Here is a 23,705-nt window from a genome sequence, read left to right as displayed (position 1 = left end):
AGGATCAAAGAAACAAGCGGTTCTAGAAAAGAATGGAAAATATGAAGAAAAAAAAGCAAATGAAACACCTAAAAATAAAAATGCAGTAACTAAAATGAGAACTTTGACAGAGACGAGGTAGATCAGGTAAAGCAGAAGAGCACAGAGTGAAGGGAAAACTGAGCAGAAGGGAGGACGCAGGGGAAGCGGGGCAGGGAGGCCTGGGGGGGGGGGAAGGGGCTGGGGGGGTGGGGGCGGGAGGGAGGGGCAGTCCTGGGGGGGAAGGGGAAGAGGCTGGGGGGGCGGGGGGATGGGAGGAGGGAGGCGGGGGGAGGGGTTAGGGGGAAGGAGGGGAGGGTGGGCCTGGGGCAAGGCGCAAAGGGCGAGGCCTGTCCACACCCATCTACCCAGCTTGGGGAAGGGAGAAGTGACCGCTGATGCCCACCCCCCTTCAGCACAGGAGACCCTGAGCTCTGGGGAGCTCTGTCCAGGTCGGCATCAGGAAACCTCGGCACCTGCCTCTGTAGGGCTGGATGATGACAGGCAGGCCGTGGACCCCCTCCCTCAAGACTGGGTCCTTACCAGATGTCCAGAATGAGGAGTGTGGCGACAATGGCATAGACCCCGTCGCTGAAGGCCTCCACCCGCTCCTTGCTGAGAGGTTCATGCAGGTCAAAAGTGAAGAATTCCACGCTGTGAGCTGGGGGCTCTTGGGGGCCTGTGGACGTGCGGGAGGGAGAAGCTGGCCAGGGGAGGGGGCTCTGCAGGGACACCTGGCTGTCATGGGTGCCTGGGCCCTTCCCATGCTCCACGGGCCTTAGGGAGCAGTGCTGAGGCCCCGCACACCAGCCTGCCCGAGCACCTACCCACAAGCCTGCCCTTGCACCAGCTGGAGGCCTTGCTGACGTAGGGGAGGGAGATGACCATCGCCATCAGCAGGTACGACTGTGAGAGACACAGGACGTGTCAGGAGATGATGTGGTGCCTGGAATCCCACCCAGAAGCCATCCGCGCCAAAGGGACGGCAGCACCAGCAACAGAAGAAAACACAGGTGAATTCTACCTCATCAAGCTGAAAAACTTCTGTGCATCAGAGTATTTCCAGAGGAATGTAAAGGCAGCTCACAGAATGTGGGAAAATACCAGCAGGCCACACAGCTGATGAGGCTGTGGTACCCGGGGCAGGCGGAAAACTTCACCTCCACAGCAAAGACACAACACCCAACCCAAAGTGGGCAGAGGCCCTGAGCAGACAATTCTCCGAAGAAGATACATACACAGTGGCCGACCCGCACAGGGAAAGGTGCTGAGCATCACCAACCATCGGGGAAATGCAGGTCAAAACCACGGGCAGACCCCACCCCACACCCCACAGGACGGCTGCTCTCAAAGGAGCGGAGACCGACAAGCCTTGGCGAGGACGTGGGGCAACCGGAACCCCGTGCACCGTGGGGTGCAGCCGCCATGGAGAACACCGTGGAGGGTCCTCAAAACACTAAGCACAGAATGAGCCCGCGGCCCAGCCATTCCACGTCTGGGTGTGCTCCCCGGAGAACGGAGAGCAGGGTCTGGATGAGAGGCCGGCACCCCCGTGTTCACGGCAGCATCATGCACAGCAGCTGAGACAGGGAAGCACCCCAGTGTCCGTGGATGAATCAATGGGTAAGCAAACTGCGGTCCTTCCCATGACCGTCCAACAGGAGGGTGGATTCCTGACTCCTGCTACCGCACGAACAAACTCGAAAACATTATGCTGAATGAAAGAAGCCAGACATAAAAGCCTCATGTTTTATGATTCCATTTACACAAATTACCCAGAAAGACAGTAAGTAGATTAGGGGTTTTCCAGGGAGCAGGGTGTGGTGGGGGTGGAGACTGCTAATGGGGGTGGGGTTTCTGTTGCGGTGACGAGAACATTCCAGAAGTAGGTAGAGTGGTGGCTGCAGAGACAATGCCTCTGGACCAGACAGGTGGCAGTGGACCCGGTGATATAAAGTTTATGCTGTGCGTCCACCATGTTACTTGAGAAAGGGTGCAGGGCTGGGTCCTGGGGCGGCTCAACAGATCTCCTGTCCTGGGCCCTGGCAGCATGAGCCCTGAAGGCCCCACACCACCCAGCCGGCACCCCTGCAGGGACGGCCCTCCTCCTGCTGCCCCTGCCCTGTCCCATACCAGGCCCTCTGTCCTGCACACCCAGTACTTCAAGGTCAGCTGATGTGGGGACATGATGGCCATACACATGGCACAAGCAGGGAGACAGCGGGACATTTCAGATGCGTCATAGATCTATCTGTAAGCCCGTTTTCCATGCTTCAAGAGACCGCATCGCAAGCATCATTCAACAGACACCCTGAGGGAGGTGCCGCCCAGCTGTGACGCAGGTACGCAGGTGGGAGGCGGTGGACCACTGCAGGATCGGCAGGAGGGCTGCCCCAGGAGACGAGGGATCTGAGTCTGGTGCGGGGCTGGGAACACAACACAAGGGGCATCTAAACGGATGCCAGCAGGTGAGGCCCTGGGCCCTGTGGGCATCAGCATCAGAGGAAGGTGGTCCACAGGGAGGACAGGGTGGCCTGGACCAGGCTGGTGAGAAGGGCTTGGATCTGGAAGGTGGACCCGACACAGCATCTGGCTGAGGGAATGTCTGGAAGGACGGAGGCCATGGGCTTGCTGAGGACGCTGCAATGGGCAGGACCTGGGGGTCAGGACGCTCGGGCGTGTTGTTTCACAGGTGGCGGTGGGCATGGGGCTCCAGGTGAGGAGGTGAGGGGGCAGAGGCAAGTGGTCAGAGGGAAGAAGGCTGATGGACAGGTGAGTGGAGGGCGGATGGAGAGCCGACTGATCCATCACAGAGCGCCACGGCCTGAGTGACCCCGTCCTCTGAGGCCCCTGCCTACTGACCACGGGGCCCTCCCACAGTCTCCTCTCCCCCAGTCTGGTGGCTCAGGTGTCCCCTCCCCCACTGCCTTCGTCCCACCGGGGCATGGTCACTGCCCAGCTCTGCATGGACCCGATGCTGTGGCACCTGCTGTCCCCCAGGACACACTGGACACCTGCCCATGCAGCTCGGGCTCCTGGCCCAGGCCCTGGCAGTGGGCACAAACTACCTTGGTCCTCCGCTCGGCTCACCCAGGCCACCCATTCCACACAGCCCAGCTGTCCCTCCGAACCTCCATGCAATGACCTTTGTCATTGCTCAAGCCCTGACTCGGTGCAGCCAATACGTGCTGTCGGCCACCCTGAATGCACAGCCAGGAGAGACTGTCCCAACTTGAAACCAGGACGTGTACACGGCCTCAGACCCTATGCCCTTACTGCTGACTCCTGTCCAATGCAACCCCCTCTGGCCCTGCCCTGTCCACTGGGAGCAACCCTGCTAGAGGCCACGGCCAAGGACGCCCTGCCCGACCCCAAGCACCCCTGCAGCATCCCTCCCACCAGCACCCCTGCACCTCAAACATGCTCAAGACTGAGGAGACCAAGCAGTGTCCTGAGGCCTGCCCTCACCTCACACGCCAGTGTGCACCTTCCCCCGCTCTACCTGCCCGGGCCTGACCTCTGGACGTCTTGGCCGCTCAGCCCCCACCAGGCAGCTCCATCCTCGAGGGAATGATGCTCGGCAGTGGCCCTCGCTAGCCTATCTGTTTCAAACTTGGAGTCTCTTGAAATATTTACTAGACATTTGAAACAACATCAACCATTTTTTCACAGTTACGATGCTTTGGGCCTGAAACTTGACTGCGCTTCACGAGAGCTCAGGTCCAGGTAGGAGCCACGCATAAAGCTTCCACAATCAGCTGTGAGACGGTTGCTTGTTTGTATTTCTCTGCATTCCTGGATGATGGAAGTGTTCTAGAACAACATGCCTATTAAATTAGCTAATGGCTAAGAGGGGACTAGCCGACCTTGATTTCTGTGACCCGGCTGGCACAGCTCCAAGTTCTGGCATTCCCGCGCGGGTGGTAGTGTGGACAGAGCTGTCCATGCGAAGCATCCCGACCTCTGACCTCAGCTGGGTGTCCCAGTCCCCGGCTGGGTCCCCCTCCACTTCTCAGTGGGATCTTCTGCGTTCCCTCTGGGCCGCTCGTACCCTCCATGTGGGTCTTTAGGACAATTCCCCACGGTTTATCACCGTCCTTCCTAAGGCGCCTCTCGCCTGCCGTCGCGGCAATGCTGCTGGACCCTCCCCCCAGAAGCCATCCGGTGCCGGCTGCCCCGGTGGCTTCATGTAGACCGCTTACTCGCCCAGGGAACAAGCACAGCCCAGACTCCGGGCATCTGAGTCTCTCCCATCTCGTCTTAAAGCTTCATCCGCTTGGGGAAAACGTGGGTGGTCATGGCCCGCTGGCTGCCCCCATCGGACCCTGTGTCTCTTCATGCAGGCCTGGCTGACTGCGGTGCCCGTTCACCTGCACAACAGGTCCCGCTGGTGGTGGGGAGGCCCTCTCTCCGGCTGTGCTCCCTGGCACCCTGGGCACCAGGCCACGTGCTGGTGGTCCCCCGAGACCTCTGCACAGCTCTCTCCCCCCAAGGCCCACCCTCCCGGGGGCATCAGTGAGACAGTCCCCCCTCCCCGCCCCTCTGCTCCCCCCCACTCACCAAAGGGTAGAAGAACAGGGAGAAGCCGGCAGCCACGAAGCACAGCGCCGGGCCCCTGAGGACGATGCCCAGGATGTGCTGCCGGTAGAGGGCCCTGTGGGCGGAGCGCTCTATCTGGGGGTGCAGGAGGTGCGGGAAGTGGAAGGCATACACGACAACCAGCGCCTGTAGGAGAGGCAGGCTGCAGGCAGAGGCAGGGGCCTCTGGCCAGGTACCCCTGCCACCATGTCCACGGACAGAAGCCCCGCATGGGTGAGGCTCACCATGCCGTGCTCTGGGGGGTGGACAGGGGACAGGAGCCTCTGCTTGGCTCCCTGGGCCACGTGGGGCGGGGGTCTCCGAGAGGCTTGCCCCACCAGGCACCACAGGGCACCGACCCTCTCTCCCGGCCAGCACAGGAAGCCCAGGCTCTAAGAACCTCTGCATCTTCTGCTGCAGACGTGGCAGGTGGCCTGGGCGGTCACTCTACAGCATGCCCCGTTAGCACAACCCTCGCCACACGTGCGGACGTGTGCTCCAGGGGGACAAGCGCATGGGGGAGGGGAGGCAGGCTGGGGTGTCCTACCTGCACAGCCCCAATGGCGATCACGCACATACAGAACAAGAAGATGCCCAGAGGCACCTCGGGGAAGGTCACCATTAAGGAAAACTGCAGCCAAGAACACAAGACAAGACAAAACCAGGTTCTGCAGGGCCCTGGAGCCCATGAGCCTCCTGCTCTCAGCCGGGCACACACATCTGGCAGTAGACCCGGAGGGTGTGCCTCTCTACCAGAGCAATTCCACAGAATGCTTTAAGCCTTTAAAGCCGAAATGTCATCAAATTCATGAAGAATTCCGTGACACACGGCCCTGCCCACCCAGAGCACAGTTCTGTCCGAACTGAGAGTGGGGGCAGGCATGAAGGGGCTGCTGGGGAGGAGCCTGAGACAGCAGCAGTGGGATGGGGGCCAGGCAAGAGCTGCGAGTGTTGGGGGGGGCACGGACGGGATGCCCCTCGTTGGGCCCGCAAGAGGCCAAGCTGGTGTTTCTGCCATGGCAGGCCCCTTTTGGGGAGGCTTTCCCTTCCTCAACCAGCCTGGGGACCCTAGGTATGCCCCACCCTCAAAGCAGCTGTGACTGTAACTCTGTGCTTGGGCCCTGGATCACCCAGCTGGTCTGAGAGTTTCTGAGGAAGCATCCTGGATCTTGAGTCCTCTTGCCCAGGGGAGGGCAGGCTGGCCCCGGGGAGGAAAGTGCAGGTACTCACGGTGAATGGTAGGAAGGTGATGGTCATCATGCAGGCCTAGAGAGGAGGAGGAAGGGAAGGAGGGGAAGGCAGGCAGGTGGCTCCGGGCCCTGCTGCCGAGGGTGACCTCTGGCAGTGCCCCACCCCAGAGGCACGTCACTGTCTACCTCCTGGACCCCAAGGAAGCTCACACCCTCGCCCGCCCAACAAGGAGGGGAGGGGGCTCATCTTGTCAGGGGTGCCCCCGGGGGAGGACGTGGGAGGAGCCCGGGAGTGGGTGGTGGGTTCCAGGCTCCGTACACCAGAGGTGCCAGAAAGGCCGAGCCCCTGCTTGCCCTCTTCAGAGGATGGGCCTACAAACATACTCGTTTCTCAAGAAATGAAAGGACGACTCACCAGGTTGAGCAAGGCAAGCGTGTCGTCTATTTTCCCAACAACCTGGAACAGTCTAAACCGTGTAAGAAAATCAGAAAGATGTGCTGTCAATAAAGAGACTCTAACTGCATCATACACATGCTCCAGCATTTGCTGATTAAAATGTCAATAAAAGATGTCATTTTGGCAGAAGGGGGAGGGGCAGGGGCAGAGGGAGAGAAAGAATCTTAAGTAGGCTATAGGCCCAGTGTGGAGCCCGACACAGGGCTCGATCTCACAACCCTGAGATCATGACCTGAGCCAAAATCAAGAGCCTGATGCTTAACGGACTGAGCCACCCAGGTACCTCAAATATATCATTTTTAACCAAATTTAAAATTCTACCTACTGTACAAACTTTGGAAGACACTGAAAATATAAACAGGATACCCTAAGTCCCTAGAAACTGCACTGCTCACATTTTCACGGACTCTTGTAACTTGGGGTGCATGGTTTCCAACAGAGCCGGGGTGGGTATGCAGAAGCCACGGAGAGAGCTGCAGAGGGAGGACATGCCCTTGGGAGGCGCCCCAAGTTCTCTGGGAGACTGGAAACCTGAGAAGGAGGAGTTCAAACCTCCAGGGAACTTGTTCTTCAGGTCTCGTGTCCAAAGGCCACTTTTAAAAAAGGAAGTCCTGGACACTGGGGTGGCTTAGTTGTTAAGCATCTGCCTTTGGCTCAGGGCACGGTCCCAGGGTGCTGGGATCGAGTCCCGCGTTGGGCTCCCTGCTCAGCAGGGAGTGTGCTTCTCCCTCTGCCTGCCATTCCCTCTACTTGTGCCCTCTCTCTCTGACAAATAAATACATAAAATCTTAAAAAAAAAAAAAAAAAAAAAAGCAAGTCCTTCCAGGGATGCCATTCACTAAACCTGCTGTTGAAACACCCCACTGAACAGAGAGATGGTTTGATATGGAGGCAGGAAGGAGTGACAGAAAACTAAACACAGGGCCAGGGACCACAAGCAACTGAGGAACTCGCCCAGCTCCTCCGTGGAGACCCCGCAGGGCTCTGACCCTCTGAGGACAAGACCTTCCCCGGGCAGGGCTCAGTGGGCCTCAGTAGCCCCTACCTGGGGTGACTGCATCCAGCCAGGGGCCTAAAGGGGCCCAAGGGGGCCAATACTCAGGGCTGCATCCCCTCGGGACGGCAGCCCCACTGGCGACCCATGGAGCCTGGGGGGACGCGCACAGCTGTGAGGGCCCCGGGCGGATCTGTGCCGCTCTGGGCACTGTGGCCAAGGGTGGCCATCGATGACCCAGCGCACACGTGAGGCTCTGTGTGGCCCTGTGCATGCTGCCGGAGCGACAGGAGCTTAGCCACATCGGCTGCCTGCACGGCCGCCAGCAAAACCAGACAGAGGGTGGTTGTAGCTTCTCACGCTCCGTGGATAATCGAGGTGGAAGGGAAATGCCCTTCCCTAAGCCCTTACGAAGGGCCGCCTGTCCCCGCCAGAAACGGTCAACTTGCTGAAAACAAGTCTGTAACGTAAAATGTTAAGACACTGTCAACGCGAGCGCCCACGTCTGAAGGGCTCCAAGTCTCCCTGTTCGCCCGGCACTCCCCAACCAGAAGTGTTTCCTCTGCAAGGGCAGACCGATAATGGAGGGCATCCGTGCCCACATCCCACCCCAAAGCTCTTCCTGAGAGCCCTCCTGCCCCACCTGGGGGTCAGGGGTCCCCTGCAGCCCTGGCAGATCCCCAGGAACCTTTCCTCCCGAAAAGAAGGCTCTCGCTTGGGAGTGTGCATGGCACAGCCTCTTCCTCCTCGCTGGAGTCCCGGGACCGGGCAGAGGGAGTGTGCATGCATGGTGCAGCGCCACGGGGACGCATAGGGCAGTCTGCTTGCAGTCCTGCCCTTGCCCTGCCCCGTGCTCGGTCGAGGCCCAGCGTGTGTGCCCGTGGGAGCGGGAGACGCTGTGTCATGTGGAGGCAAGCAAGCGGAGGCCTGTAGCCACGGGGCACACACATCCAGGGAGCCACAAAGAAGTGGATCTCGGTCTGGAAAAAGCCCCCAGCCTGACCCCGTACCTTGTGTGTGCTGCCCAGGCCACAGTCACGATGAGAAACGTCATCAGATAAACAGCAATTCTGGTTGCTAGAAGTTTCTGTATACTTTTGTCAAACTGGCAGAACAGAAGAGCGTCAGCATCAGAGACTTGACTTTGCGGCAGCCAGAGGGCGGCCCCATGCAGGGCCTGTGAAGGGTCCTTGGATCGGCCTCTACCCCAGCCCCTCCCTGCTGAGAAGAGGCCCCTCTTCGGGGTAGCCTCCCAGCCCCCTCCCCTTGCTCCACACCACCCATGCCCCACATCCCACAGGTGCCTATTGGGGGATCCCGTGTGGAGCTTCCCCCTGAAATGACAGCTCTTGAGGCAGAGACTCTTTGTCCAGAGCAGAGAGCCAACCGAGCTGCCAGGTATCCCAATCTGACATAGCTATAAAGCCTGGGGAGGTCGTGGAGGCACCTGCCCCAGGTGGGAAGTGACCTGCAAGCATGATGGGGAAAATGGAAATGAGCTGGACACAAAGCTTGGACTTTATCAGCAAAAACTCCAAGTGGAAAACTAATCACTCTACTCTTTTCTCTGGTTCTTTACCTGCAACTGGGCGTCTCACCCAATATCCCAGTACTTCACTGAGGACTCAGAGTGTCTGAATTGCTAGGTTTTCTTGGCCTTGACTGGTCTTTCCCTTCAAGTCGGGAGGAGTGCCTGCTAGCTGACACCTGCCAGCACTGTCCTCTCTGTGGGCGCCCCCAGACCGCCGCACAACTTTCTGGCTCAGAGCTTCTCCACGAACCAGCTAACACACACAGAGATTTCACAGCGACAAGTACTGCTCTCCAAAAAGATGACCCCAACTGCAGGGAAGTGAGGTTTACTGCATACACCTTCCTGTGCCACCTGGCATCTCGTCACACATCCACACCCCAATCTCTCTCTTTTTTTTTTAAAGATTTTACTTTTTTAGAGAGCGAGCACGCGCAGGATGGGAAGGGCAGAGGGAGAGAATCTCTAGCAGACTCCCCCACTGGGCGCAGAGCCCGACGCGGGGCTTGATCTCACCATCCGTGAGTCAGGACCTGAGCCAAAACCAAGAGTCAGACGTCCAACCGACTGAGCCCCAGGCGCCCCTCATCCACACCCCATTCTGAAATTGGTGGCATTGAGGTCTCTGACCCGGCCCAGGCCCAGGCCCTCCCCAGAGAAGGTTCTGGGGCAAGCACAGCTAGGTGAGCACCAGGGCCCCAGTGGGCAGCAGGTCGCCTTTGAAGAGGGCAGCTAGGGAGCAGAGTGGCACCAGGCCCTCCACCTGGCCGCTGCTGCTACCAGGCTAGACCTGCATTTCTACTTAATTCTCTTCAAAACCCTACCAGAGGTACCAGTCACTCTTCCAGAGATGCAAAAGACAAAGTCTAAGCAGCTCCTGTGATTCCCAACAGCATCCAGGCTAAGCGTGCTAGGCTGGGCCTGGAGCCCAGACGGCAGCTGGCGGGCCCGGCAGCCCCAGCACCTCCTACCCTCACTCCTCTGTGCCCCAACCACGCCCCCGTTCACACTGAGGGGCTGAGCGAGGCACGCTCACACAGGCATGCCCGGGGACTTTCAAGAGTTTTCTGAAATCGTGTCCAGCTTTTGAGGTGCTGTGTGTCACCACTTAACTTATAAAACAGAAGTATTCTCTTAATACAAATGGAAACTCTGCTTTAGAAAACCGTTTCCCACTCACTTCTATGATAAAACCCATGTGCCCCTGTGCACTGAGGAGGCCCCTGGCCCAGTAGTCACCAACTACCGTGACAGACACTCCGGGGGAGCAAGGAACAGGTTTCCAGGCCCACAACCAGATGGGCTACTGCACTTTCTATTCTCAGCCCACCCTTAAGGCTCACTTTGAGGGCACTGACCCTATTTGCAGGCCAGGATTGGGGCCAACCAGGGTGGCCAAGGGAGCAGAAGACGACCTCGCCCCAGCCCTCCCAGCCAGGCACATCTTGGGTGGAGCCTAGAATTGAGCTTATGGACTGAGTCTCCTGCACCCTCACCCTCACCCTGGATGCTGCAGACTGTGGTCCCCAAGTACCTGTTCTGGGGAGATCTCCGTGTGGGTCACAGGCAGGATCTATGAGCAAAGACACAAAAAGAACCAAGGGACATTTCTTGGGCCATGCACAGACCACTCCTTGGATGCCATGGTGTCAGGAACTTGGGCCAGTGCTGGACTGCTCCCCCCACCCACCCAGCTGCCTGAGTGGCCGGGAGACCCCAGGACACTGCTGAGACGGGGCAGGGTCTGCACTGGGCCAAGCTCTACCAGAAGACCGTCTTAAGAGGGGGTGGCCAGGGGTCCTGCTGTGAGAGGGGCTCTGGGTGGGGCCCCACACGGACCATCACAGTGGCGATGATGGACAGGAGTGCGTCACTGAAGCTGAGCATGCGGTGTGAGTGCTGGATCCCGTCGGCAGCGTCCTCATCCCTCGTGCCCGTGGGGGAGTCTCCCTGTATAATGAGGGCCGGTTCTGGGCTCTGGGGCTCGGACATGGTGGGGCCTGGGAAGAAGCACAGGTCTGAGCAGGCCAGAGTGCCACCGGGGCCTACCCCTGCTGCCTTCTGCTGCGACACAGGGTGGGCTGGTGCCCGAGAGCAGGATGCCCTTCCCGACGGGGGCTGGGTGGTGGTTGCAAGGACCCACTCTGCCACCAGTCCTCTCCCAGGAGGCCCCTGTATTTCCAGCCTGCAGGAAGAGCACCACTTCACTGCTGAGCACCGTCATCTAGGAGCCACCACGCTCAGTGCCTGCCTCCCCTCTAGAAATGGGAGAAACGAGAGAAGGCACATAGACACATGGTAGGCACTCTACACGCTGTGTCACCAGCCTGAAACTCATGACCCCAACACCAGACCACTGCACTGTTAGACACTTTCATCCTAAATGTGGGATATTCTTGCATCCAAGTACTAACTAGGCCCGACTGTGCTTGGCTTCCGAGACCAGACGAAACTGGGCGTGTTCAGGGTGGTACGGCTGTAGCCTAATGTGGGATGTTCTATAGGACCAAGTCCCAGAGGCTTGGACTAAAACAGAGTGCCAGCCCGTCGCAAGGACAAGACAAAACAAAAATGAGCCCCGCCTCCAGAAATAGATAAAGGAGAGGCTTACTGGCAATTTCTGGACAAGAAAAACAAACTGAGAACAAGCATGTAAGATATTCAGCTTCATTAGCAACTAGGGAAATGTAAGTGAAAACAATGAGGTACCACTAAGGTCTACAAAAGCCTGTCAAGAGTGATGAGGTCGTGGGAATGTAAAGGACGCTACACTCATATGAAGACAAAAATTTTTAGTGAAGTGTGGTGTGCACATCCCTTGTACAAGGTGGGAACTCCATTTCTGGGTGTAGCCTCAGGCGTGTGGACAAGGGAACAGAGACGCACAGGACAGGCACTGGTGTAGTTTATTTTAATAAATGTCAAAAACGCTCTATTATTAAACACTAAATGAGTTGTTTAAATGTGCTAAGAACTGAATGCGTCCCCCAAACTCCTCCGTGGAAGCCCTTACACCCCGCGGGATGGCATCAGGAGGGGGGCCCTCAGGCGGGGGTGAGGTGAGGGATCCCCGAGGTGGGATCCGTGTCCTCACAGAAGAGGAGGAGAGGGGAGAGGTCGCTGGCCTCCTGGCGAGGACACCGCGAGAAGGTGGCCGTCTGCAGGCCGCCACCTCGATGTCAGACTTCAGCCTCCAGAACCGTGAGAAACAACGGTCTGTCGTTGAAGGCCCAGTCCGCGGGGTTTTGTGATGGCGGCCGAGCGACGGAGACAGGAAGTGAAGATAAATGAAATAGATCTAGGCATGTATCAAACTCAGAAACACAATATTGAGAGAAATAAATCATGCTGCAAAAACAATACACGTACTCTTGTACCATTTATATAAACGTTTAGAACACAGCGTGATTATACAAACATGCACGGTAAGAACAGGGGAGCAAGCAAGGCTGGCACTCACCAATTTCATGACAGCACTGCCATGACCTCGGCAAGGAGGGGTGGGAGCTGGGGTGAGAATGGGGCTTTAGCTTTCTGATGTTTCTAGAATTTATTTCTCACTTTGTTCACTTCCTAAAGCTTACATAAAGATCGCCCCTTCTGGTGTACAGGCCTGTATTTGACAAATGCACACAGGTGTGTAACCATGACAAAAGTCACAATGCAGTTCTGTCCCCCAGCACGCCCTCGGTGGTCAAGCCTTCCTCCACCCCAAATCCTGGACACCATTCATGTTTTCTGTTACCATCAGTTTGCCCTTTCCAGACTGTCCCATAAATGGACTCATACCCCATGGAACCTTCCGAGTCTGGCTTCTTTCAATCAGCATGATGTGCCTGAGATTCACCCATGTTTTGGGAGTATCAATAATATATTTTTTACTGCTGTGTAGTTAATTCTACTATATGGGTGGACCCCTTTGTTCATCCATTCACTAGCTGGAAAACGTGGGTTGTTTCTAGTTTTGGGTGATTATAAATAAAGCCACTATAACTATTTGCACACAAGTATTTGTGTAAACATGTTTTTATTTCTCTTGGGTAAATACCTCAGAATGCACCTGCTGGGTAAATGCATGTTTCACTTTATAAGAAACTGCCAAAGTACTCATCCAAGGAGCTGTGCCATTTTGTACTCCTACTGGCAGTGTGTGAAAATTGCAATTGCTCCTCATACTCCCCAGCAATTAAGTTTGGTAGGATTTTTTAAAAAGTTAACTTTTAATTTTAGCTGTGCTAATAGATGTGTAGTGTATCTTGTGTGGCATTTCCCTACTGATAATCGGGTATTTTCATGTGCCTTTTATCTGTGCACCTTTTGTGGCAAAGTGTCTGTTAGAATCTTTTATTTTTGAGGGAGTTATTTGTATTGTTGAGTTTTGAGAGTTCTTTATATATTCTGGTTAAAAGTCCTTTGTCAGGTATGTAATTTACAAATGCTTGCTTGCAATCTGTGAATTGTCTTTCATTCTCTTACCATTGTAGGAGCACAGAAGTTTTAAATTTTGATGCAGTCTAGCTCAACTTTTCTTTTTTTTTTTTTTTAAAGATTTTATTTATTTATTTGTCAGAGAGAAAGAAAGAGCACAAGCAGGGGAACAGCAGAGGGAGAAGCAGACGCCCTGCTAAGCAAGAAGGCTGACATGGCACTCGATCCCAGGACCCTGACATCATGACCTGAGCTGAAGGCAGACGCTTCACTGACTGAGCCACCCAGGCGCCCCTCACTTTTCTTTCATGGATCATTCTTTCGGTGTCATATCTAACCATGCTTTGCTTAACTCAAGATGACAAAGATTTCCTGTTTTCTTCCACAAGTTCTAAATTTTTGGTTTTACTTTCAGTGTACGATAGATTTTTATGGATTTTATAATTTTTATAAATTATTTATTACTATTATATAATTTTTAATATAACGTGCAAGGTATATTTGAGCTTCCCTTTTTTGCAGGTGGATGTTTGATTATTCCAATACCACTTGTTGAAAAGACTATCTTTTCTCCACTGAACTGCCTTTGCACTTTGGTCAAAAGTTAATGGCCACATCTGTGTAGGTCTACCTTGGGAGCGTCTATTCTGTCCAGTTGATTATTATGTACCTATCCCTCTGCCAATATCAGTCTTGACTACAGCTTCATAGTAAGTCTTGATATCTGATAGAGTGAGCCCTCCAACTCTGTTCTTCTTTTTTCCCAAAACTGTTCTGAGTATTCTAGTTCTTTTGCCTTTCCCTCACATGCTTCTGCTTACAGGGGCCCCTTTCCACAGTTCCTCTAGGCAGAAAGGGGTTTCTCAGAGTTTTTGCTGTATGTGCAGCAATTCTCACAGCACAGCCCCATAGTGGATAGCTGGCCCATGGTCAAAGGTCAAATGGGAAAAAGATGTTAAAAAGTGGAAAACTCATAGTTATGTGGTCACTGCTCCAAGTTTCGAATACCCTTCCCAATCTATTGGCTTTGCATTGTTTTTAATATTTTATCCCGAGTTTTTACCTGTCATCAGCAGGAGAGAAAGCCTGTAGGCGGCTTACTCCATCATGGCCAGCACTGAACTCTTAACACTTTACTTCTCAGGAGAGAGGGGATAAGAGAGAGGAGGGAGTAGAAGGGGGGGTGAGCAAGGAGGGTGAAAAAATTCATGCCAAAAAAATAAGACAAAAAGTTACATGTGATTTTTAGGCACTGGCTAAATTCGGAAACATATATCTGTTATATTGTTTTTTAGATTTTTTTATGTTTAAATTTTCTTAAATATTGTTTTTAAATAATCAGTGAATACTGAATATAGACACAAAAATCCTCGACAAAATGTTAACAAATGGAATCCACCAATGTATAAAAAGGACTATACATCATGACCAAGTGGGATTTATTCCAAGAATGCAAGGTTGGTTTAAAATAAAAAATTAGTGACTGTAATACACCACATCAAAGGACCAAAAGACAAAAACTACACAATCATCTCAACAGATGCAGAAAAAGCATCTGACAAAATCCAATACCTCTTCATGATAAAAACAGTCAACAAATTAGGAATGGAAGTCAATTCTGTCAATCTGATAGATGGCATCTACAAAAACCTCATACCAAAATCATACTCAATGGTGAACAACCTCCCCACCCCTGCCCCAGATCAGGGACAACACTATTTAACACTATACTGTCAAGGTTCTAGCCAAGGCACTTAGGCAAGAAAATGAAATATAAGGCATATATACTGGAAAGGAAGAAGTAAAACTATCTCTATTTGCAGGGGATGTGATTTTACACAAAGACAATCCTAAGGAATCAACACAAGAAAACTATTACATCTAATAAATGAGTTCAGTAAGGTTGCAGGAAGCAAGATCAATATATAAAAATCAACTGCATTTGTATACACTAGCAAAAAAACCAATCTGAGAAAAAAACTTATGAAAACAATTACACTTATAGTAGCATCAAAAATAGTAACAAATTAGCAAAGGAAGTGCAAAACATTGTTGAAAGGGATTATTAAAGACTTAAGTAAATGGAAAGATATCCATGGACTGGAAGACTTAATGTTGTTAAAATGGCAATACTTCCCAAATTGATGTACAGACTGAATGCCAACCCTACCAAAATCCCAACTGCCTTCTAATCAGAATTAACAAGCTGACCCCAAAATTCACATGGAAATTTAAGGAACCTTTGACTATTTATGGAACACCCAAAACAATCTTGAAGAAGAAGAATAAAGTTGGACGACTCTCACTTCTCAATTTTAAAACTTACTTCAAAGCTATGGTAACCAAGATAGTGCAGCATAGGGTATACAGATCAATAGAGGAGAACTTAAGAGTTCAGAAATAAACCACTACTTTTATGGTCAACTAGTTTTTGCTAAGGCTGCCAAAACCACTCGATGGGGAAAGAACAGTCTTTTCCACAAATGGTGCTGAGACAACTGGATATCCACATGTAAAAGAATGAATTTGGATCCTACCTCATACCACATACAAAAATTAATTAAAAATAGGTCAAAGACCTAAATGTAAGAGCTAAAACACTGGGAGAAAATCTTCATGGCCTTGCATTTGGCAAAGGACTCTTAAATATGACATCAAAAGCACCAACAAAAATAGAAATTGGGGTTCATCAAAATTTGAATTTTCTGCCTCAAAGGACACTATTACAAAATTGAAAAGATGATCACAGAATGGGAGAAAATATTTGCATATCATATATCTGAGAAAAGTTTAGTATCCAAAATATGTAAAGAACCCTTACAGTTCAACAGTAGAAAAAAAACAACACAATTCAAAAAATAGCCAAAGGATGTGAATATACATTTCTTCAAAGCAGATATATTATTAGCCAACAAGCACATAAAAAGGTGGACAACATCATTAGGTTACATTAGAGAAAAGTATATCAAAGTCAAGAGGTAACCATCCTCCAGGATGGCTATAATAAAAATAATGAAAAATAACAAGTGTTGGGAGGTTGTGGAGAAATTGGAACCCTTGCACGCTTTTGGTAGGAATGTAAAATGGTGCAGCTGCTATGGAAAACGGTATGGTTCCTCCAAAAATTAACACAGAATTACCATGGGATCCAATAATTCCACTTCTAAGTATATATTCAAAAGAATTAAAAGCAGAGACTTGAAGATATATTTGTACACCAGTGTTCATAGCAATATTATTTGCAATGACCAAAAGGTGGAAGCAACCTAAGTGTCTATCTATGGATGAATACCTAAACAAAATGTGGTACATACATACATACAACATATCGTTCAGCCTTAAAAATGAAAAGAAATTCTCACGTTACAATACGGATGAGTCTTGAGGACATTATGCTAGCTAAGTGAAATAAGCCAGTCACAAAAGCATAAATACTGTATGATCCCACTTATGCAAGGTCTCTAGAGTAGTCAGATTCACAAAGCAGAATGGTGGTTGCCAGGGGCCAGGTGGGGCAGGAGGAAGAGTTACTGTTTAATAGGAATAGAGCTTCCGTTTGGCAAGATGAAGAGCTCTGTGGATGGATGGTGGTGATGGCTGCACAAAAGTGTGAATGTACTTAATGTCACTGAACTGCACATTTAAAGCTGGTTAAGATGGTAAATTTTATTGTGTATTTTACCAGGGTTAAAAAAAACCAAAAACCAGTACCCAGCATATAGGTTCAAAACATGTTAGTTACATGTTACTTTCATCATGTTTTTAAGACTCATGGTAATTAAAAAAATACAAGACTGAGTAATGAAGTAAATACAAGACTAAGTAGAGGAACATGGAGTTGAGGGATAATTTTTTTTGTTTAAAGAGACTAAAGAATTTCAAAATCCTGATGGGAATAAGGAAAAGCTGAAATTTCATATAAAAGAGGGGAGGTAACTGAAAGCTTATGACCCCGCAGGGCATTACGCACTGTGCTCGGCATTAGAGGCAAACGTGAAGAGGATAATCTTAGCCGACACACATTAGGGCGCGTAGGGGAACTGAGTCTGGGAAAGCTCTAAGAACGGGACGTGCCAGAGCTGAGTCTGGAAATATTTACGACAAGACGACAGCAAGAATAGGTGACATTGTCAAGCAGTAACTATGTGCCGAGCACCGTCCCAAGTACTTCATTTGTAATGTCTCCTAATCCTCAAAGAATGCTGTGAGAAACAGACAAAAAGGGAGTGGCTGTGTGTGTGCCTGCTTGGTGTGCAGCGAAGTGCAAGGAGTGCGACGAGGCTAGAGCACAAGGTTCAAACTAGGAGGTGCCCCTAAAGTAAGCGGGGACTAAATCAAAGAACCTTGTGTGCCTGCCTGTTCAGGAGTTTGTAAATTACTGGAAGATTATGCAGAGATGATGCACTTTTCTTTATATATCCTCTATATGTGTGTGTTCTGTGTAGATACACACACACACACACATACACACACAAGTAAAACATATATTTTGGATACAAGTCCATTATGTGGTTGTAATACTTTCTCTATTCTGGGCTGTCTTTTCATTCTCCTGACAGTATATTCACACATACACATTTGCATATACTTATATATATGTATTTTAAATTCATAGGCCATTTTAAAATAAATTTATGTATTTTTAGTAGCCCCCCACAACCAATGTGGGGCTTGAACTCACAACCCTGAGATCAAGAATTGCAGGCTCTACTGACTGAGCCACGCAGGCACCCCTCATGGGTTATTTTTTTGAGCAGTTTTAGGGTTGCAGAGAAACTGAGCAGAAAGTAGACTTCCCATGTATCTTTTCACCACTCCCCCTCCAGTTTCCTTTTTTTAGGATTTTATTTATTTATTTGACAGAGACACAGCCAGAGAGGGAACACAAGCAGGGGGAGTGGGAGAGGGAGAAGCAGGTTTCCTGTGGAGCAGGGAGCCCGACGCGGGGCTCGATCCCAGGACCCCGGGACCATGACCTGAGCCGAAGGCAGATGCTCAACCGACTGAGCCGCCCAGGCGCCCCTCCAGTTTCCCATTATTAAGGTCACATTAGTGTGATACAAGGGGCCCCTCCAGTTTCCCATTATTAACATCACATTAGTGTGATACAGCTGGTGCAACTGATGAGCCGTACTGATCTATCACCAACTAAAAGTCCATAGTTCACATTAGCGTTCTACAGGTTTTGACAAAGATATGACTTGTATCCACCATTACACTATCATCCAGAAGTTTAACTGCCTTAAAAATCCTGTGCTCCCCCTTTTTATCCCTCCCTCCCCCAGAAACCCCTGGCAACCATTCATCTTTTGACTGTCCCCATAGTTTCTCTTTTTCCAGAATGTCATGTAACTGGAATCATACAGTATGTGGCCTTTTCTGACTTTCACTTAGCAATATGCATTTAAGGCTCTTCCATGTCTTTCCATGGCTTGACAGCTCATTTCTTTTCACTGCTGAATAATAATCCATTTTATAGATATACCACAGTTTGTCTGTTCACCTATTGAATATCTTCAACAATATATTTTGAAGTTTTTAATTTTGATTAAATCCAGGTTAACTGTTTCTTTCACTGATGTGCTTTAGTGTCATACCAAAATACCTCACTTTTTTAAAATAAGTTTTATGGTTTCAGATCTCACATTTAGATTTATGCTTTGAGTTAATTTTTGTATATAATGCAAGATATCGATTAACATTTTTAAACATATGGATATCCAATTTTTCCAGCAACATTTTTTGAAAAGACTCTTTTCTTCAATTACTTTTATTCCTTTGTCAAAAAACAACTGACCTTATGTGTACTTGTAAGCCAATTTCTGACTATCCTGATGCACTGATTTACTTATGTACCTTCAATCAGCACCATACTAACCTTGATTACTGTGGCTTTATAATGAGCCCGGAAGTTATACAATGTAAGCATATAACTTGTCCTTGTTCAAACTTGTTTGGAGTATTCTACCTCCTCTGCAGTTCCAAATTAATCAGTGTGTCAATTTTTACAAAAAGGCTGCTGGGGTTTTGCCAGGAATTGCACTGAATCTATAGATCAGTTTGAGAAGAATCACTCTGACCCAATCTCCCAATTTATGAATATGGTGTGTTCTCTCTCCGTTTATTAAGGTCTTTAATTTCTCCCAGCCATGTTTTTTAGTTTTCAGTGTCTAAATCTTGCACATCTTTTTCCAAATTTATCCCAAGCATTTAATATTTTTTGATGCTGTTGTAAATGGCAGTTTCCCCTCATTTCAACTTCCACTATCTTGCTGGTTATCCAGAAATAATGGGACTTATCTTTTGCATATTGATCTCGTACCCTGCAATTTTGCTAAATTCACTTACTAGTCCTAGTAGCTCTTTCTGTAGATCCCATTTGTTTTTTTTTACATAGAGCCGTGTCAACTGAGGGTGCTAATGTCCCTCGAGGGACATTTGGCAAGGTCTGGAGACACTTCTGGTTGTGGCAAGTGACATATGTTAATGGTATCTAAGGGACAGAGGTAAGGGTGCTGCTAAATGTCCAACAACGTACTAGACAATGCCACCCCTTCACTTCAACAAGGAATTACCTGGCCCCAAATGTCAACAGTACCAAGACTGGGAAAGTAATATAAACAATTATGTCATCTTCATAAGATTATGTCATCTTCATTATGTCCTCAACCATTATGTCATCTTCTTATTTTCAAACTGGAAGCTTTTTTTTTTTTTTACTTGCCTCATTACACTGGCTAGAATTTCTTATACAATGATGAACAGGAGTGGTAAGACCTGACAACTTTGGCTTGTTACTGATCCAGTCTTTTGTTATTCTGTATGTCAGCTATAGGCTTTTCATAAACGCCCTATTTTATTTGAGAGGGAGAGAGAGAGAGAGAAAATGCACATACACATGGAGGGGAGGGGCAAAGGGAGAGGGAGAGAATCTCAAGCAGGCTCCATGCTCAGTGCAGAGCCAGATGTGGCCCAACCTCATGACCCTGACATCATGACCTGAACTGAAATCAAGAGTCAGATGCTCAACCAACTGAGCCACTCAGGAGCACCACAAATGCCCTTAATATGCTGGTGAAGTTTCATTTCATTCCTGGTTTGCTGGCAGTTTTTTTTTTTTTTTAATTAGGAATAGATGTTGGGTTTTCTCATGTTTTTTTCTGTGTCTAGTAAGATGATCCATTTGGTTTTCTTTTTCACTCTGTTAATAGTGTAAATTACATTGATCAATCTTCAAATGCTAAGCTAACTTTGCATTCCTGGGACAAACCTCACTTGGTCATGTTGTACTATGCTTCGCAGTGTTGGATTCAACTTGCTAAAAAAATGTTTTAAAAGAATTTTTGTATCTAGGTCCACAAGAGATATTAATCTTTTTCTTTTCTTGTAATGTCTTTGTCAAATTTCAGTGTCATAATAATGCTGTCCTTACAGAATGGGCTGGGCTAGTTAATACGTCCTTTCTTCAATTTTAAGTTTATGCAGAATTAGTAATATTTCTAGTTTTTAACTGTAAATTCAATGCTTTAATAGATATGAAGCTATTCAAGTTATCTATTTTTTTTCTTGAGTGAGCGAGCGAGCCATGGTAGTGGCTTCCAAGGAATTTGTTCCTTTAGTCTAAACTGCTGAATTTGTTGGCATAAAGGTGTTCATGTTCTGATTATCCCTTTAGCACCGACATCATTACTCTTATTCATGATATTGTTAATTTGTCTTTTTTTTTTTTTTTCCGGTTCAATACGGTCAGGGATTTCTCTATTTTATTGATCTTCTCAAAGAATCAGCTTTTGTTGTCACTGATTTTTCTCTGTTTTTGTTTTATTTCATTGGTTCCCATTCTGACACTACTTCCCTTTTTGAACTCACTTTGGGTTTCATTTGCTCTTGTTTTTGTTTCTTAAGATGAATGGCTGAAATTATTGGTTTGAGATCTTCTAGTATGGTTTTGGCTACATTCCACAAATTTTAAAATGTCACATGTTTATTTTCTCACTTCAAAATTCTAATTTTCCTTCTGATTTCTCCTTTGACCCATGGGTAATTTAGAAGTGAGTCATTCAGTTTCCAAATATTTAGATTTTCCAGATATCTATTACTGATTTTCTAACTTAATCACATTGAGGTCAGAGAACATCTTTGTTTTGTAGCCCAGAATATGATCCATCTTGGTAAATGGTAAATACACTTGAAAATGTGTACTTTGCTGGTATTGTGTAAAGTGTTCCATAAATGTCCATTAGGTCAAGCTGGCTGACGGTATCATTCAGCTATATTCTTGGTGATTTTCTCAGTATTTGTTCTATCATATATTGTGAAAAGGGTACTGAAACCTCCAACTACAATCTACAACACCAACTTACAATTGGGTTTTGATTAAAAAAATTTTTGGTTTTGCTTCATGTATTTTAAAGCTTTATTATTAGGTGCAAAACTGTTTAAAATTGTTACAACTTTTTGATGAATGTACTGCTTCAATCTTACGAAATGACCGTCTTAATTTCTGGCAGTATTCTTTGCCGTGAAATCTACAGAGGCTTGCAGAGGAAGACCATAAATTCAGTTGTAAACATGTATACACAACATGAGATATCTAACAGCGAAGGTCTAAGAGTTCAGGAGAGAAGCGTGGAGATACAGACTGAGTTAACACGGTCCGTGCGGTGCCAGGATATGAAGGTGCTCCATAAATACTTATGAAATAAAAAGTCTGCGTAAACTCTGGTCTCCAAAGTAAGTACGCTACTTAAAACTCTACCTGATCCTAGATCATACGAGAATAAATTCCAAATTCAAAGGAATCCTGAAACTCCAGCATGCTTTCTCGGGAGTTATGCACGAGGTTTTCCACACCAGCTACTACATATCTTTCCCACATTGCTTAAGCCTCAGCTTTCTTATCTCCCTTCTTGTTTTCAGTAGATGTTTTGTTTCCCTCATTCACGGTGAAGACAGAAGCCACCCGAGAGTTCCTTCGCTTTCACTCCAGTGAACACATAAGCTCACCTGCAACTACAAGCCATCTTCCCTCCCTCCCTCTGCTACGAAAAGCGCGTGTCTTATCCCCAAAGCGATCGTCGCTCTCCTGACGCTCCGCATGTCACTCCCGGCTCTTCCAGAGGGCTTCATTCGTTACTCCTCTCTCTCCCGTGCGGGCGAACTTTCTCGCCCCACTAGCTCCCGCCCATCAGCTTCAAGCCGCTCAGAAATCTCCCATCGTAAAGCACCTCAACCCCCCGCCGTCCTCGGCTCCCACGCTCCCTTCTTCACAGCCCAACCCCGAGCCAGCTCCAGCCCTCCACCCCTTTCCTCTCCTTCCAGCCCACCGCTGCAATGAAGCTGCTGTCGCAAGGTCGCGCGAGAACCTCACTGCTGCTGAACCCGAGGCCCGTCTCGTCCTTCTCTCCCACGTCCCTCTTAGACAGCTTCTTGCCCCGGGAACACCTTCCTCGGCCCTGGGCCACACGGCTCCCTCGGCTTCCTCCCTGTGTCCCTGGCTGCTGCCGCTCCCGTCGCTGGTCTCCTCTCCGAACGTCCTAGCGCCTTCCTAACTCTGCTTTCCGCTCTCCTCAGCTCCTAGGACGGCCGGCGGCCACCGACCTCTGAGGCCATCAAAGCCCGCTCTGCGGCTTGCGCTCTGTCCGGGCGCCTACCCTTGGGGCACCCGACGTGCGCCGCCGGGAGACGCCACGACGTGGGGGTTCCAGCGGCATCGCCTGCCGACGACGGCCAAGGCCTGGGACTGTGGAGCGCGCTCCCTTGTCCCCGAAGGAGGCGGCGGGGCGGGGGGAGCGGCCGTGCCCTCTTCTCCGAGGTAGCCCCGAGGTCCGTCACCGGCACGCACGGCGCGCGCGAAGCCGCCGCTACTCCAAGGGTGACGACGCGCGTCCGTCTAGAAAGAGGTCTGCAATAACCCGACACCCCGGCAGGGCTGCGGCGCCGCCTGGAACCCCCAGGTCCGGCCTCCGGTCTGGGAAGGAGCACCGAGGGGGCCGCCTGCCCGACGCCGGCCGACGACGCCGGCGGGCCGGGCGGGCGGACGGTCTGGCCTCGAGGGGCGGCCGCGGGAGACCGGCGACACGCGCGATCCTGGGTCCAGGGCTGCCAGACCCGACTTCTCTACAGAAGCTGCAGACAGGGTTTCTTCAAGTTTTCAGGCTTTTGGTAGCAACCGACTCGTGTTTTTAGAAAAGACCCTTCAAGCGGGCCCCCCCCCCCAACCGAACCGGCGAGGAGCGTGCCCGCTGCTACCGACCTTACTCCACAAGCCGCGGGGAACGTCGCCGGCTGGGCGGCCCAACGGCGCGTTTCCCAAGAGCTGCGGTCCAGCGAGCCGCTCCCGGCCGGGGGCCGACGCCACCGTAAGCCCGAGCACGCTGAAAAGGAGCCTCCGCAGACACGGCCGCCCGGGGAACGGTCAGACGCTAGGCCCGGGGCCACACCACTCGCCCGCGCGTCCGCGTTCGGGTCCGCCAGGCGCCCGAAGCGCGGCGGCCGGAAGCTCGTCAC

At 50.2% G+C, this 23,705-nt stretch overlaps 1 protein-coding gene across 2 annotated transcripts in view; it reads right to left on the bottom strand.

The window, feature by feature from the left end:
• Nucleotides 1–23,705, bottom strand: part of TMEM175 (transmembrane protein 175) — a 26,043-nt gene extending 2,338 nt beyond the window's left edge. Inside the window, exons 1-10 of one of the 2 annotated variants that reach the window (XM_027597740.2) lie at nucleotides 23,452–23,588; nucleotides 10,608–10,768; nucleotides 10,303–10,341; nucleotides 8,248–8,342; nucleotides 6,202–6,253; nucleotides 5,827–5,862; nucleotides 5,144–5,227; nucleotides 4,579–4,743; nucleotides 846–924; nucleotides 562–697 (exon numbers count right to left, since the gene is read on the bottom strand). In XM_027597740.2, coding sequence (XP_027453541.2) covers nucleotides 562–697; nucleotides 846–924; nucleotides 4,579–4,743; nucleotides 5,144–5,227; nucleotides 5,827–5,862; nucleotides 6,202–6,253; nucleotides 8,248–8,342; nucleotides 10,303–10,341; nucleotides 10,608–10,760 — 839 coding nt within the window. In that variant the 5' untranslated portion in view covers nucleotides 10,761–10,768; nucleotides 23,452–23,588. Of the gene's footprint in view, nucleotides 1–561; nucleotides 698–845; nucleotides 925–4,578; nucleotides 4,744–5,143; nucleotides 5,228–5,826; nucleotides 5,863–6,201; nucleotides 6,254–8,247; nucleotides 8,343–10,302; nucleotides 10,342–10,607; nucleotides 10,769–23,451 lie in introns of both variants that reach the window. The other variant, XM_027597739.2, reaches the window with a different exon arrangement.

This window comes from Zalophus californianus, chromosome 2 (assembly GCF_009762305.2).
Source record: "Zalophus californianus isolate mZalCal1 chromosome 2, mZalCal1.pri.v2, whole genome shotgun sequence".
Lineage (NCBI taxonomy): Eukaryota > Metazoa > Chordata > Mammalia > Carnivora > Otariidae > Zalophus > Zalophus californianus.
This window is presented reverse-complemented; position numbering and strand designations above follow the sequence as displayed.